The sequence below is a fragment of the Suillus subalutaceus genome (genome assembly GCF_016647625.1).
Source record: "Suillus subalutaceus strain FC151 chromosome Unknown DFJ58scaffold_1, whole genome shotgun sequence".
Lineage (NCBI taxonomy): Eukaryota > Fungi > Basidiomycota > Agaricomycetes > Boletales > Suillaceae > Suillus > Suillus subalutaceus.
The window spans coordinates 320,017-334,308 of record NW_024540250.1 but is presented as its reverse complement, the minus strand read 5'-3'; the positions used below and the strand labels follow the sequence as shown (position 1 = coordinate 334,308).

The window sequence follows — 14,292 nt, the reverse complement described above, 5'->3', positions numbered from 1 at the left end:
GTGCACTCCTGTTTTATGTTGAAGTCGAGGCAGAACAAAAAATATTACCGCGGCAAGATCCGGGCACTGAACAGGATGACACTGAGAGAGGTCAGCAGGAAACTCTAGAACACCCCATAACGGAAAATCAAGACACCATGCAGGAGTTAGACTGGTGACCAGCCCGTCTATGAGGCAAGCCATTGATAGACAATTCCTGACTCTCTAAGGTGTCTATGCTTCCGACATTGTCCTGACAAGGCCTGAACGTAGATTCCTTGTCATGGACCCCCTGAGGGATTTCAGAAGGTTTCGAACGAGCCAGCGCCCTAATGAGTCGAGTAAAAAAATGTCGTAGGCATGTTTCAAACATGCGCCATCCAACTGAGACAAATTTCGAATCTGTTACATGGTACCGTTCAGTTATGACTGGTTGATATGGATCTTTAAGCAAACCATCATGATTAAATATCTGAGGTGTGAAAACAGGGAAAAAAAACTGCCATCGGCAGGTTTCAAACCTGCGCCATCCAGGAGTATCAAATTTCAAATCTGCCAACCAATTTCACAGGCTTGGCCATGAGTCTTATAGTTGATGCTCGGAGACCTCTCCACGAGCTTATGTCCGAGGTGCGCTCATAGAGAAAAACCAAGGGCGGCGGGTTTCGAACCTGCATTGTCCAGGAGGAACAGATTTCTAATCTGTGAATCACCTGGCCAACACTATTTGACATAAATTGATGGGTTGAAGCTAGACACGGAAGGCCTTGAGGTGAATTCCTTGTCATGGACAGGGATCTTTTCCCAGCGCCGTGATGCTGAACAAAAAAATGTCGTAGGCAGGTTTCAAAATATGAATATGCACCACCCAAGTGGAACAAATTTTTGAATCTATTGCATGGTACCCGCCCAGTCACAACCGGCTGAGAGGGACCTTCAAAGAAACTGTCATGATTAGTAAATGTTGGGGGTGCGAAAAGAGGAAAAAATACTGCTGGCGGCAGGTTTCCAACCTGCCGCACCATCCGGGAGGAACAGATTTCGAATCTGTCAACCACTTGGCCATGAGGCTTGTGGTTGAAGTTCGAAGACCTCTTCATGAGCTCAAGCCCAAGGTGCCATCATAGAGAAAAATGATTGTCGGCAGGTTTCGACCTTGCACCATCCAGGAAGAATAGATTTCGAATCTATTAACCACTTGGCCATGAGCCTTCACCGGGTGACGTTTGAAGACCTCTCCAGCCGTGCTCTGTTACCACCCGTGACATGGGCCAAAAATGGTAGTCACAAGTTGAGGACTCCGTACACCTCTAACGAGATTATGTAATGCGATCGACAACCTGTAGGTTCCATACGTAGTATAGCGCAGTTGTCCGGCTTTTTGTCCTGCAGCTAGTGTCATATCGTGACGGCGCTGGCGCCAGCCCCCGACTCGCATTTTTTGTGTCCATCGAATTAAATGCAAACTAGTCTTTTCATTTCATCTTTGGTAAATGACTGCTAATCCCCATGTGATTCCACTGTCAATGCCTGATCTTCTGTCGTAACCGAGGACAAACAATCTTTTCCTTTTACCACGCCTTGAACATTCACTCATGGATGTATTATTCAAGGCCTATCTTGAGTAGTCATAACTAACCGTTTGGCACCAGAACAGATTAGAAACCCGCGGACATGGACAGTTCTTCGGAGGTTCGTCTGAAATTGGCCAGGACGCGTCCTGGCCCCTTGAAGTGGTTAACACAACAGACTCAAAATTTGTTTCTCTTGTACTTCGCAGGTTTGAAACCTGCCTAACAACAGGGGTTTTTTCTATCTGAACACGCCTTGAAGATTCACTCATCCTCGGAGGTTCATCTCAACTTCGTCCTCGCCAAAGTGGTTACCACAATGGAATCAAAATCCGATTCTCTTGGACTTGAAGATTCACTGATGGACAGTTCCTCAGAGGTTCATCTCAACTTCGCCTTGGCCAAAGTGATTACTCTAACAGAATCGAAATCTGTCTCTTGGACTGTATCAGTGCAGGTTCAAAACCTGCCGACGAGGGTTTTTCTCAGAACACGCCTTGAAGATTCACTGATGGACATTTCCTCGGAGGTTCATTTCAACTTCACCTGGCCAAAGTGGATACCTCAACAGAATCGAAATATGTTTCTGTCGGACTGGCGCAAGCTCGAAAGCTGCCGACCACAAAGTTTTTTTCTATCGGAACACACTTTGACATTCACTCATGGGTAATTTCCTCGGAGGGTCATCTTAACTGGTCTTAACCAAGTGGTTACCACAACAGAATCAAAATCTGTTTCTCTTGCAGTCGGTTCGAGACCTGCTGACAACATTTTCATAGTGTATAGATCCTCAGAGCTCTGTCTTGACTAGGCCCAGTCATTGCGCCGAAACCTCCTTTTTATGTGATAGTCAGTCCATGAAATAGAATTCACCTTCACGCCTCGTGCGGATCGTCTCAGAAACATAAGGTATACTCCTGAGATGTGTACGTGCCAACCTAGATTCTCGACGGACTAACCAAAACTGTCGGGTTGGAATAGGGACGAGACAACAGGACAACTGCAATTCAGTCTGGTCTGTCTCGGAGAGTTTGGCACGCGAGGAATTCGAGATAGCGCGCGCGCGTTTGCTCGACTGAGTAAAAGGCTCATGGAGAAGTTCGGCAGCAAAGTTACGTCTCGGAGCCACCAAATGCTTAAAGATGAAAAGCAAGTCACCACAATATTCGGTACATGGATAGACACGCAGGAGGCCACGCGTATACTAGTAGTAGTAGTGGCGATTATCAGCGCTCTGACCGACAGGGAGTGAGCGCGAGTCATCATAGGAAAATCATCAGTCAAATGATGGAGACTCGAAGCAGATCTACAGTATGGATTGAACAACGTTCTGAATCCTAGAATCATGATAATGGAACAACAATTGCTCAAAAGTCAAAACCGAATCAAGGTCTGGTGCAAATTTGCTGACTCGGATGACTCGAAGGTGCACGAAGTCCTCTTATCTATTACGGACGCGTGACTAGAGCGCGGCTGTTTGGCTTTCCATACCAAATAGAGAAAACCTGTTACTGGCAGGTTTTGAACCCGCACAATCAAGGACGAACAGATTTCGACTCTATCAACCACCCGGTCTCGAATGTGTACGAGTGATGGTCAGGATAAGAATAGATGGAAGCTGGGGGTAGCTGCGATATTATCAGACGTAATAACTTACCAACGAATATTGTGCTATGTAAAAGTCTATCGAAAACTTTGGCGAAGACTAAAAATAAAATGCAGTGGTGCGTAGCACCAGTTCCTAACTCCCTAAGGTGGCATATACGTCTATGCTTCCGACATTATCCTGACAAGGCCTGAACGTAGATTCCTTGTCATGGGCCCCCGAGGGATGTCAGAAGGTTTCAAACGAGCCAGCGCCCTAATGACGAGCAAAAAAACGTCGTAGGCAGGTTTCAAACATGCGCCATGCAACTGAAACAAATTTCAAATCTGTTATATGGTGTCGTTCAGGTATGACCGGTTGATATGAACCTTTGAGCAAACTATCATGATTAGATGTCTGAGGTGTGAAAAGAGGAAAAAAGACTGCCATCGGCAGGTTTCGAACCCGCACCATCCAAGCACATCAGATTTCAAATCCGCCAACCAGGTACCAAGGCTTGGCTCAAGACCTCTCCATGAGCTCATGCTCAAGGTGCGGTCATAGACAAAAAAACATTGTCGGCGGGTTTCGAACCGGCACTATCCAGGAGGAACAGATTTTGAATCTGTCAACGACTTGGCTATGAGGCTTGTGCTTGACGTTCGCAGACCTCTCCATGAGCTTGTGCCCAAGGTGCGCTCATAGAGAAAAACCAAGGGTGGCGGGTTTCGAACCTGCACCATCCATGATGAATAGATTTCGAATCTGTGAACCACTTGGCCAAGACTAGTTAAGATAAATCGATGGTCTGACGCTAGACAACCCAGGCGGGAAGGCCTGAAGGTGAATTCCTTGTCATGGACAAGGATTTTTCCCCCGCGCCGTGAGGTTGAATAAAAAATGGTCGTAGGCAGGTTTCAAACATGCACCATCCAAGTGGAACAAATTGTTGAATCTGTTACATGGTACCGCCCAGTCACGAGCGGGTGAGAGGGACCTTCAAAGAAACTGTCGTGATTAAATGTCTGGGGTGCGAAAAGAGGAAAAATGACTGCTGGCGGCAGGTTTCCAACCTGCCGCACCATCCGGGAGGAACAGATTTCGAATCTGTCAACCACTTGGCCATGAGGCTTGTGGTTGAAGTTCGAAGACCTCTTCATGAGCTCAAGCCCAAGGTGCGATCATAGAGAAAAATGATTGCCAGCAGGTTTCCAACCCGCACCATCCACGAGGAACAGATTTCGAATCTGTTACATAACCACTTAGCCATGAGCCTTGTGCTTGACGTTCGCAGACCTCTCCATGAGCTCATGCCCAAGGTGCGATCACAGAGAAAAAAACATTGCTGACAGGTTTCGAGCCTGCACCATCGAGGAGTAACAGATTTCGAATCTGTTAACCTGGAACCACTTGACCAAGAGCCTTACGGATGACGTTCGAAGACCTCTCCGTGAGGTCATGCCCAAGGTGCGATCATAAAGAAAAGTGTTGTCGGCAGGTTTCGAACCTACACCATCCAAGAGGAACAGATTTCGAATCTGTTAACCACTTCGCCACGAATCTTCTGATTGGCGTTCGAAGACCTTGTCATGAGCTCATGCCCGCGGTTGTGATCATAGAGAAAATGTATGGTCGGCAGGTTTCGAACCTGCACGATCCAGGAGGAACAGATTTCGAATCTGTTAAACCACTTTGCTAAGACTAGTTAAGTTACGTCGATGAATTGAAGCTAAACATGCCAATTTAATGAGTAAGGTGTGCCTGACGCGTCGGTTCATTCCGATGTGGCTGGTTGTGCAGGCGAGAACGACATAAGGTCGAATTAGACTGGTGACCAGCCCCTATATAGACTGGTTACCAGTCTATGCAGAGTGGCACAATTGTAAAACACATCGCAAGAGTAAGTGCATTGTAATTCCAGATTCTAATAATTGACGCTCACGTGACGGTCAGTCCGTTGTATCCTCTTCAAAGGACCAAGATAAAATAGCACCTTCGAGTCGTAACACACAGGTTATAAGAGCTCTTTTGACTCTTCGCTCACATCGAACACTTGAATTTAGTCGGTTTCAGTCCCGACGCACTTCTAGCCAATTTGAAGGAAAATTACATCTCACCCTGGCTCTATTAGTCTAAGCTCTAAGATGGACCACCGCGATCTGCGACGAAGATGAAACATACGCCTCTCGAAGGCTTGACGTCATGGTACCGTGTAATTTTCCAGAACTCTTCATATGCGTGTGTCTACATTTAAAAGACGTGTTTGTATGTTAAACATGCAACGAAGTCTTTGGGCGAATGGGTGATTGTGTTGATCCACCGTCCACGCAGTAGTCTTACGCCCTGACTCCAGGAAGCCTGGGAAGGTTAACATCTACAATTAGTTACCGAAAGTTTTGAGAAACTTGCTGGAAACATTGTAGACCAGACGTACAAGGTCGCAGAACAGGTAGAATCCGTGCCAAACATACCCCCAAAAAGCGCGACATTCACATCTGAGAAATCTCCCGCAGTGTCAGAATCATCACGTGAAACAGTAGATACATATTAGTACATGACAACAAAGTAAAAGAGTAGCATCAATAACACCTAAAGCTTGGCGAGGGGCAGGTCTCCCCATTCCACCAAGGGTTGCGGAAGCTCTGTAACTTCAAGGGTTGATTTGAAGTCTTTAACGTTTTCAACGAAAGTCACCCCTGCGGTCCGAACGTGAGGTACTTCTTCATCAACTGGGTACTGCATCATCAACACCAGGGATCTTCGTCATCAATTCCTGATAATTGTCGAACCCGTTGAGTGCGTCTTGCCAGTATTTTGCAAACTGCGTCGCAAAAGGATTCTCATCAGCCATTTCCTCTTTCCACCCCGCAGGATCGACGAGTGTGGTTTCAGCTCTGACAAAAGCTTCGAAGGCCTTGGCGGCGGTGGCGCTGATTCGCGGTGGCTGCGGCTTCCGGGACTGTAATTGGACGGAAAGTTTAGACCTTTTAACTCCCAAGGGATGAACGCGAGAGAGAAAGAGTTCTAGGACGTCGTGCTTGGTAATGTCTGTCAGCAGGTCTGAATCATTGTAACCTAGTTTCTTATTAGGTGGAAGCAGCAAGAAACGAAAATAAATAAAACACACGTCTTAGGAAGTCCAGATACCCTGAATCGATGTGTTCCCAAAATTTCGCACGCTCCTTCTTCAAGTCCTTGATGGCTTCAGTCCACTTTTGTTGTAGGCCAGTTTTGAACTGTTCGAAATCAACAGGTTCCATATCTTCGATCTTACTCTTCATAGTGTCCAGGAATGCTTCCACTCTCTGCTCTAGGTATCCAGGGTTCCGTTGACTTTGCACCACCAATCGCAGCCCCAGAAGAGATGCTCCAGACAGTTGCAATTCTGAGCAAAAGACAACATAACCGAGTTGCTCCTTTGTTCGAAGAATGTCGAAAGCCGGCTCCGACATCATGTGTATGAGGAGCAAGCTGGTCGTACGTAAACGAGCATCGGTAGAACTTCCAAGTTGAAGATAATAAGTTAGAGATGAATTGGGATCGTTGGGGTTGGGTATATACGACTTCCAGACAAAATCAGAACCTGTCAAAGTAAAGATTAATCGCACCCTCGTCGCGTGATGGGCTGAACATGCCTTCTGGTAAGATGAGCTCGCGTTGAGCGGTCTCGTCCGCTGACATTGGAGAAGTATTTAAGATGTTCTCCGCCATCTCTGATAAACCAATGGCTTCCTAAACTCATGTTTGATTACGATCGACTCGGTTGCCAGCCAGAAAAAAATGCGTACGTCTTTGTGCATATTGCCGGTTACCAACATCTGAATGTTCAGGCGCACTAAGAAGTCATCAATGTGTCTCTGCAACTCGTCCTGCGTGACGTCTATCATAGTTGGGGTGTTAAATCAATCCTCTTCAAAAATATTGATATTATAGTCGCTCACTAGAGATCTCCTGGAGCTTTTCTGCGATAGTCCAGGTGTTATGGGTGAGCATGTATTGTGTATAATAGTCCGATAGCCGGTAACCCTGGTCCATGAAGAAATTTTCCCAGTCGCGCTTAACCTAGTTGACCATAGTAAGCCCACTTGCATCGGAGAAATATAACACGAAGCAATAACCTTTTCTTTGATGACTACTAATCTATCCTCGCGAACTTGTAGATTTCTCACAGTCTCCAAAACGCGGCGAGCAAGGACAGATAACTTTTCGTTGTACCCATCTAGAGTGATCATCAGCCCGAGGTGGTGTGAGCCACTGTGGAAGACAAGTCCCGCGAGTTCTGCGTCATATGCAAATTCTTGTAGCGAATCATTTACAAGGTCAGCAAAAAGCCTGGATCAAAATTATCGTCAGATCAAACAGGTGGCTTGCAAAGCAGCTCACCGTGTCATAGTGTCGGCGCGCGGAGACGAGCCTGCAACTGGACTACATTGATAATAAGTCCACAGCCCAGAATGATGCTGATCCAAAGTGCATACCTACGAAGTTCTAGCACGAGCGACGCCTTTGGAAGCCAGAATTGGTCATCTTTCTTATGCCACACAGACCCCATTGGCGTCTGTTTGATGAGGTGAGGACGTTTAGCAGGCTGTAAGTGATCAACCGCGATCAGACAGTCGGGATATCGGTATATGTAGCCATAGCATACCTCGAGGACGTCACGTTTCTCCACTTCTAAGTTGGTGGGTATAAATTCATTCAGGCCCGGGAGGTACAGCTCCGTGATATCATTGGATCCCTCAGCCTAGTCACCAGTTTGTCAACGAGTCTGATGAATGCCGCAGTGGAACCTGACTTACCTGTTCAACAAACGATGGGTCCCATCGTTCTACTCTGTACCCCGTACCATACCACTTCTCGTGCTCCCAATGTTCATTCTTTGAAATGCGCTCGAGTTCCTCTTTCTTCGCCATAAGCACCACCCTGCCCTTTGTGATACGCATATCTTCTAATATTTCACGAACTTCTCGCTCTCCGTCTTCAGAATTCCATTCACATGGGATGACCGCCCCGCGCAGTAATAATTCAGGGGGAATAGGCTTGCCCAGCCTCTCGGAAAGCGAAACTGCATAGCCCTCCGCATTCTCCTTCGTGGCAAATTGGAATTTCGTGCGCGCAATTTTGACAAGTTCCGATTGGTACCACTTTGGGAATGCAGAGGACCGCAAGAGGGAAAGGTATTTGTATGTCGCAAGGGCCACCAATTGATAGTTCTCAAAACCGAGCTTGGTCAAATGAATGGTGAATTTGAACATCTCAAAGCCTCGTGCGAGGGCTTGAGGACCCGAGTTGAGCGATGTGACCCACCCCTTGTTTTTAAGGTACGAAAAAAGCGAACCAGGACCTTCGTGACCAGTAAAGTGTGAAATAAAATATGCAGGCTTATGCCGCCAAAGTGGCGACTGCCATACTAGAGGAAATGAGATCTCAATGGCATGGAAGGCCTTGACAGTCTGAACGGAAACTAAGGTCTAATAGGTTTCTATGTCAATAAATCATATTACCAGCAATAAGACATGAACTTACTCCCATTTCGTTCGGGCCAAATGGATGGTCAGGAATTACGGGTAATGGATCTTGCTCTCGGTTCTTGATAGGTGTAAACAAGGTCGAGACCATGTCAGCCAACGCGTCGAGCGGCTCTACAGTCGAGGTGACAAAGTAATCACTCGCAACAGAAACGACGACGTACCATTCCCAACAACACAAAGACGCATTCTGCCTGCACAATATTCTCTATTCCACCACTCAACTAACCGTCTGCGGGTCTCACGTCCAACGATACCGCCGTCTGGTTCATTCTCGCTATTCGCAGACGTATTGGATGGGACTGGCGATGGAATGCGCGAAGGGAACGGTGAGGGCGCTAGACTCCCATCAGATGATACTGGTGATGCTGGTGCATTCCCATCGACGGCGGTATGTGTTCCATTCTTTATTCCGTTCCCGTTTAGCTTACTTGCCGTCTTGAATGTTCTCCCAGCGGCACTTAACGTCTCGCGATTGCCACTGCCGAACTTGCTCCACGGATGACCTTCCTTGGTAAGATGTTTGTTCAGCTGGAAAACGCGCCATGGATCCGTCTGATGATTCTTGGAATGCTCTGAGTCGACTGCATTCATCTCCCGCGTAGTGCATGAGGGCGCGAAGAGGGGGCAGTGGAAAAAACGCGGAAAAACGCGCCAACGCTCCAGGGAGCGCCGAGGTAGCGACACGAAAAAAGTAGTTGGTGTTGGCTGGTGCTGTATAGGCATTGGAATGGCCGTTGTTCTTTGAAAGATACTGAATTCAGAGCGAGTCAGTTAAATGTCGAAGGGCAGTCCATGATACACACTTCGGAGTACTCGTTTTCTTTCGGAAATTGTTCAGTACCCTATAACAAATGTTATTCAGCCATCAGCTGTGACAAGAAAGGCTCATACCATGAATAACAAGTGCTCGCAAAAGTGAGCAAGGCCGGGGATGTCATCCTATGAAGTTTTCCGTTAGTAAGGGTTCCGATCTCCATCATTCCGAACAGAGAAAGATACTAGAACCAACACCTCTTCATAGCCATCCTTCGAACTGCAAACACACAATACGATGTCTCTAATCCTCCGAGAAATGCACTCACTGGGTCCGACATGTGACCAACCGCCACGTCTAAGCTTGCGGCAGCGATATCGGCCTTGGGATCTTGAATCAACATGGCTAAGAGGCCATTTTCGAGCTTGATCAACCTGTATTCTCGCTCGTCAAGTTGAGACTTCTCTATTGGTTTGGTGAAAATCGTGTAAGCAGGGACATTCGCATGGTTCTCGACCCTCTGCCAATCATGAGCAACCATAGCGAGAGCGCGACGATTTTTTAATTGAAGATGATGGGTGGTTTGTAATATGGAACGCGCGTGAGCTGAATAAATACGAAAAGGTAATGACGGAAGCGCCATCAAGAGTGGCCATGGTGCTATCCGTAGATAATACCCGTGTCTAGTAGTATTACTAATATTGGAATACAAAGAGAACCATCTCAGTCCGGGTGGTCCGGGAGCTTTGCCGGCCACGTCAACCACATCAGTTGAGCTTTCAGCTTTTTGCGCTTGGTCGCAGATAACTCGTTTCCTCTGGTACGCTACCGACATAGAACATTCCAGTTTCAAATTGGCTGGGGCACAGAGAGAAGAACTTTGCGACTTGAAATTATCCGAAGAGAAGAGATAGGGGCAGTGAGTCTTTTTGGCTGTCAATACCCTCTCGGTTTCATAACTTTGAGGGTACAGCAGCTGCTAATTAAAGACACGTGTTGTGCCAGAAAGGCATGCCACCAGCGCTCAGTTCACGTATGTGATACGCCATGTGGTATTGGTACCATGACTTAGTGCTACTGTTAAGTTGTACACATACCGTCATCATGATTGAATGGGATACTGCTAGTGTAGCACAATGGCCGCTTGATAAATTAATAAGTCCTTGCAATTATAATACCCACAACACTGGGGCTAGCAATTAAATGTTCATAAAGTGCCAGCGAAGAGGCTAACTTAATTGCGAGGAATATAAACTGAACTTATCGTAGCTAAGTAACTAAGAAGTCCTGCCACGGGTGCAGGGAAACACATAAAACACGAAATTCTATGTCGTGCGACCTCCATGGCCAGTACGTCATGCTCGTCATCAAAATCTTGAATATCATAACCACTTGCCAGCTTCAGGGAGTACAAATTCATATAGGCCGTTTGATACGCCAAGTGTGGGTTCATAAATCCAGTAACTGAATAGATCTGTTAAACAGGTTGATTGAAATTCCGAAAACAGCTATCTCGAAGCTCTTTCGTGGATCGGCGGGGAGCATAAAACCATGTCGGGTTCAACACTCCCAGACGTTTAGAGTTCATAGGTTTAGGACCTGAATAGATCTAAGTTGATGGAAATTTTGAAAACAGTTATCTCAAGCTTATCTAGCTAGATCTCGCTCACCTTTCGTTGTCAGAAACGTTCAACGACACGGTCTGTCTTCATGTGAAGCTACAGATAGCGTCATTACACTCTAATGCGTGCATGTGGGACATTCCGAAGTCAAAATATGTTTTGTACGGAGCACTGGAGCTCAGGCAACTAAAATCAATAGTATATCCCCCGGACGCAGCAGTGATATGCGATAGCCTGAGTCCGGCGGCATTCTTTGTAACTCCACACCAACACAGAATTGCCATGTGGAGACGAATTCCGCTGGCTTGTAGCACCGAAATTTCACGCGGCCCGCGGGGAGAAGGAAGACGGCTCGTGTGCTCTAATGTCGCAATCTATTGAGTTTCGTATGCGCGCCACGGGAGCTTCGCCTATACATCCGCGGTCAGGGGAAGGTCTGGTGGTACCCGCAAACGAAATCGAAGACCAGTGCTTGGAAATTCGGAATCATTGCGAAGAAAGCCGTGGCCAGAGGGGAGAACGTACCAGACAAAATGAGAGTCAATTAGTAGTTTCTAGGTTCTTCAAGCCTTGGAGCCCATCTCTGGCTCTGGGAGTACTTCGGAGTAGTCGAACACGATATAACACCGCTGGGTTGTTTCGCCTTTACCAAAGCAGGAAGTCTTAAGATCTCAAGTCCCGCAGACGAAACCAATCAAAGGAATACTGCAGTGTCGGATTTGGATCGTGTAGTGAGAGAATTTTTACTATTTGGCGTTACGTCGCAAGCGGGTGACCAAGGCTCGAATTCGACGCGGCAAGTTCAGGCCGAGGATAACCTAGTATGCCATTATAAGGCCGAGGATAACCTAGTATGCCATTATACATAGGCAGACTGAATAGAAGGAAGGTGGCCCAAGTTACTAGGGCGACAATAGACACGAAGACGGAGGTCCGAGAAAGAGCCTAGGATCATCATGGATGGTTCAGCGATCAACGGAGGGATAACAACAGCTAGCAGCTGTACTCATGATAGGGACGAGAGAACAAGACAATTCATTTCACCTAGGCACAGGGAGCACAGTGGCTATGAAAGGGACCTGGAGATTGTGGTACTTGAGCAGAGCTATCAGTTTCAAAGGAGGGGGAGTCAGGTCCGCAGTGATCAACATGTACAACCACTGGCAGGCAACGATACAAAGCGGCTCACCATAACCGCCATGTACAGTACATCAGCATCAACATTGCATCAACACAGTCCCTACAATCAGATGGACATTAGTGCACCACGCATTGCGGGCATTGAGGCCGACAGAAAGAAAGCCACAGCCTGCACATACGCGGACTTACTACAGCGAAGCGAGATTGCTACCCAAAATGGCATTGTGCACGCCTCCCCGTCAGTAAACCAGTGGTAGTGCAACGAGTAGATGCCAAGATCAAGCCAAAGAGATCTTTGAATGGCCCATCAGCGCGTGCTAAAAATCGTGATGCTAAGAAGACCGACGACACCACAAGTTTTCAAAAACTCATCTCGGAACTCGCGAGGCCACGGAGCCAGCCTTCTTATTCAGTCGAGAACGGACTCCCGTACGTCCCGAGTCAACATTACAATTTACAAACACCTCGCCAAGACCAACTTGAAAACAACAGACTCCACATTTGAAGTATGTCTTGCTTGCCGTTTGAAAGAAGAGACAGTCCGTCAGTTCATGGACCGGAAGAGTCACAGTACCACAAGTGCCAATCAGGAAAACTTGACGTGGTGAAAGAGACCTATTACTTGGAACATTAATCAGATTCGTGAAAGTCAGGGATCTGGCGGCTGGCTACTCTGGGCTATTCATGTACGGTAGACTCTGGAGCCAAAGTCTGGGGCTTCGGCGGCTAGGTTCGAGCGGAGTTGCAATATTAATGTGCCCATCACCATCGCGCCTCCCGTCTGCCGCTCCTCCCGCCCTCTCGTCCGCCACCTGTTTCTTAGGCTGTACCCGCCTTACTGCCTACTAACTTGTGGGTTACATTTGTCTATTCCTTCTGCTGCTTTATTGCACTAATATTATTCAGTGGATAATCCCTGTCTGCTGCACCCTCCTGATTTCAACACCTCCTGCTATCTTCTCGCGCCTGATATTGCTCTCCTGCACCTGCCACGCTCTTCCTTACATCGAGTGTTCTCCTTCACTAGTCGAATCCTCAAGCGCCTCCTCTTGTAGGCTCTCGTACCGTCTTACATGAGCCCTCCCACTACCTTATGCCTGCTGCCATCCTTGTGCATGATCTGCACTCTTGCACACCCATGTCTCTGTCTTGTGTCCCGACCTCCTGCCCACTCATCTGAGCTCCTCAGTGTCTCCCGCCTGTCTCTATCGCGACATTCATGATTTATGTCGCTTAGTCCATGCATAGAGTAGTTTGGTTCGGTGTGTTTGTGGATTTCTTCATATCATGTGCGACTTAGGTAGATAGACCAGATTAATTGATATGAGATGACTGTACACACCACCGACCACAAGCCTGAGAGCGCGCTGTTTCGGAAGTACCACTGTCGAGCAGCGTTTAAACTCCGCCCGAGGCCAGCTGCTGAAGCGGCACCATTGTCCACCAAGGCCTAAGCTGTGGCCCCAGAGTGGCCATTTCCCGGATATTCTCACTGGTTCGTATCCTACTTGACAATCCGCAGCACATCCCCCACCTCTTTTACTATACTACTATTCAGAGACAAGAAGACTGCAGAGAAATTTTGGCGAGCCACGACGATGCCAGAGCCCGAAGGCCCCACACAATGGTGCATAGAAACCTCTGCATATTTCTGTCCGCTCCCAGGCTGAGCTCTCGCTCATGGCCCGTACTATTTCCCCGTGAGTTATCTACCAGCTTTCGTTGCTTCGTATATTAACGCAATAAGTTATTATAATACAAGCCAACAATAAACCGTTCAGCAATTTTTTTCTTAGAATGCACACGGCCTGCGCTTTCGCGCAGTGAGACTGGGAGTCTGGCTAGAAATTGAATATTGAACACGTACGTGGCTAGACTCGTTCGAGACACTACAGTTATTATTTTGATAGGCCAGTGGCGGCCTGTCCGCGGTGCTAAACTTATTATTTCAAAAACTATTTACATAATGCACTAGCCGCTTCCAAGATCAGCCTGAGCTCGGACCAACAGGACACCAAAATTCTTCGCATCTCACCCGCAGCGCCAGGAAGTCCTTTGTGGTTTTGGCTTCAAGTCTTGGATAGATCCACTCATCGTCGACAACGTACAA

The 14,292-nt window shown here is 47.4% G+C and overlaps 2 protein-coding genes and 1 pseudogene across 3 annotated transcripts; all 3 read right to left on the bottom strand.

Moving 5' to 3' along the window:
• Window positions 1-2,362: 2,362 nt before the first annotated feature.
• Window positions 2,363-2,896, bottom strand: DFJ58DRAFT_3374 (uncharacterized protein). The gene has a single exon (XM_041379922.1). It carries the CDS (start codon window positions 2,814-2,816, stop codon window positions 2,505-2,507), a length of 312 nt encoding a protein of 103 aa, XP_041251162.1. The 5' UTR covers window positions 2,817-2,896; the 3' UTR covers window positions 2,363-2,504.
• A 1,437-nt stretch (window positions 2,897-4,333) lies between these two features.
• On the bottom strand, window positions 4,334-4,409 carry DFJ58DRAFT_t1 (annotated as a pseudogene). The gene has a single exon. The product of its transcript is annotated as a tRNA-OTHER (tRNA).
• A 1,010-nt stretch (window positions 4,410-5,419) lies between these two features.
• On the bottom strand, window positions 5,420-10,082 carry DFJ58DRAFT_752267 (Metalloenzyme, LuxS/M16 peptidase-like protein). Its single transcript, XM_041387827.1, has 18 exons — window positions 9,749-10,082; window positions 9,558-9,605; window positions 9,470-9,508; window positions 9,349-9,417; window positions 8,828-9,323; window positions 8,662-8,777; window positions 7,935-8,606; window positions 7,784-7,879; window positions 7,614-7,723; window positions 7,519-7,560; window positions 7,254-7,467; window positions 7,077-7,197; window positions 6,924-7,015; window positions 6,771-6,867; window positions 6,263-6,718; window positions 5,887-6,210; window positions 5,570-5,864; window positions 5,420-5,509 (listed from the first exon to the last, which is right to left on the bottom strand). The coding sequence occupies exons 1-17, from the start codon at window positions 10,061-10,063 to the stop codon at window positions 5,725-5,727; spliced, it is 3,447 nt and encodes a 1,148-aa protein (XP_041251161.1). The 5' UTR covers window positions 10,064-10,082; the 3' UTR covers window positions 5,420-5,509; window positions 5,570-5,724.
• Window positions 10,083-14,292: the final 4,210 nt, after the last annotated feature.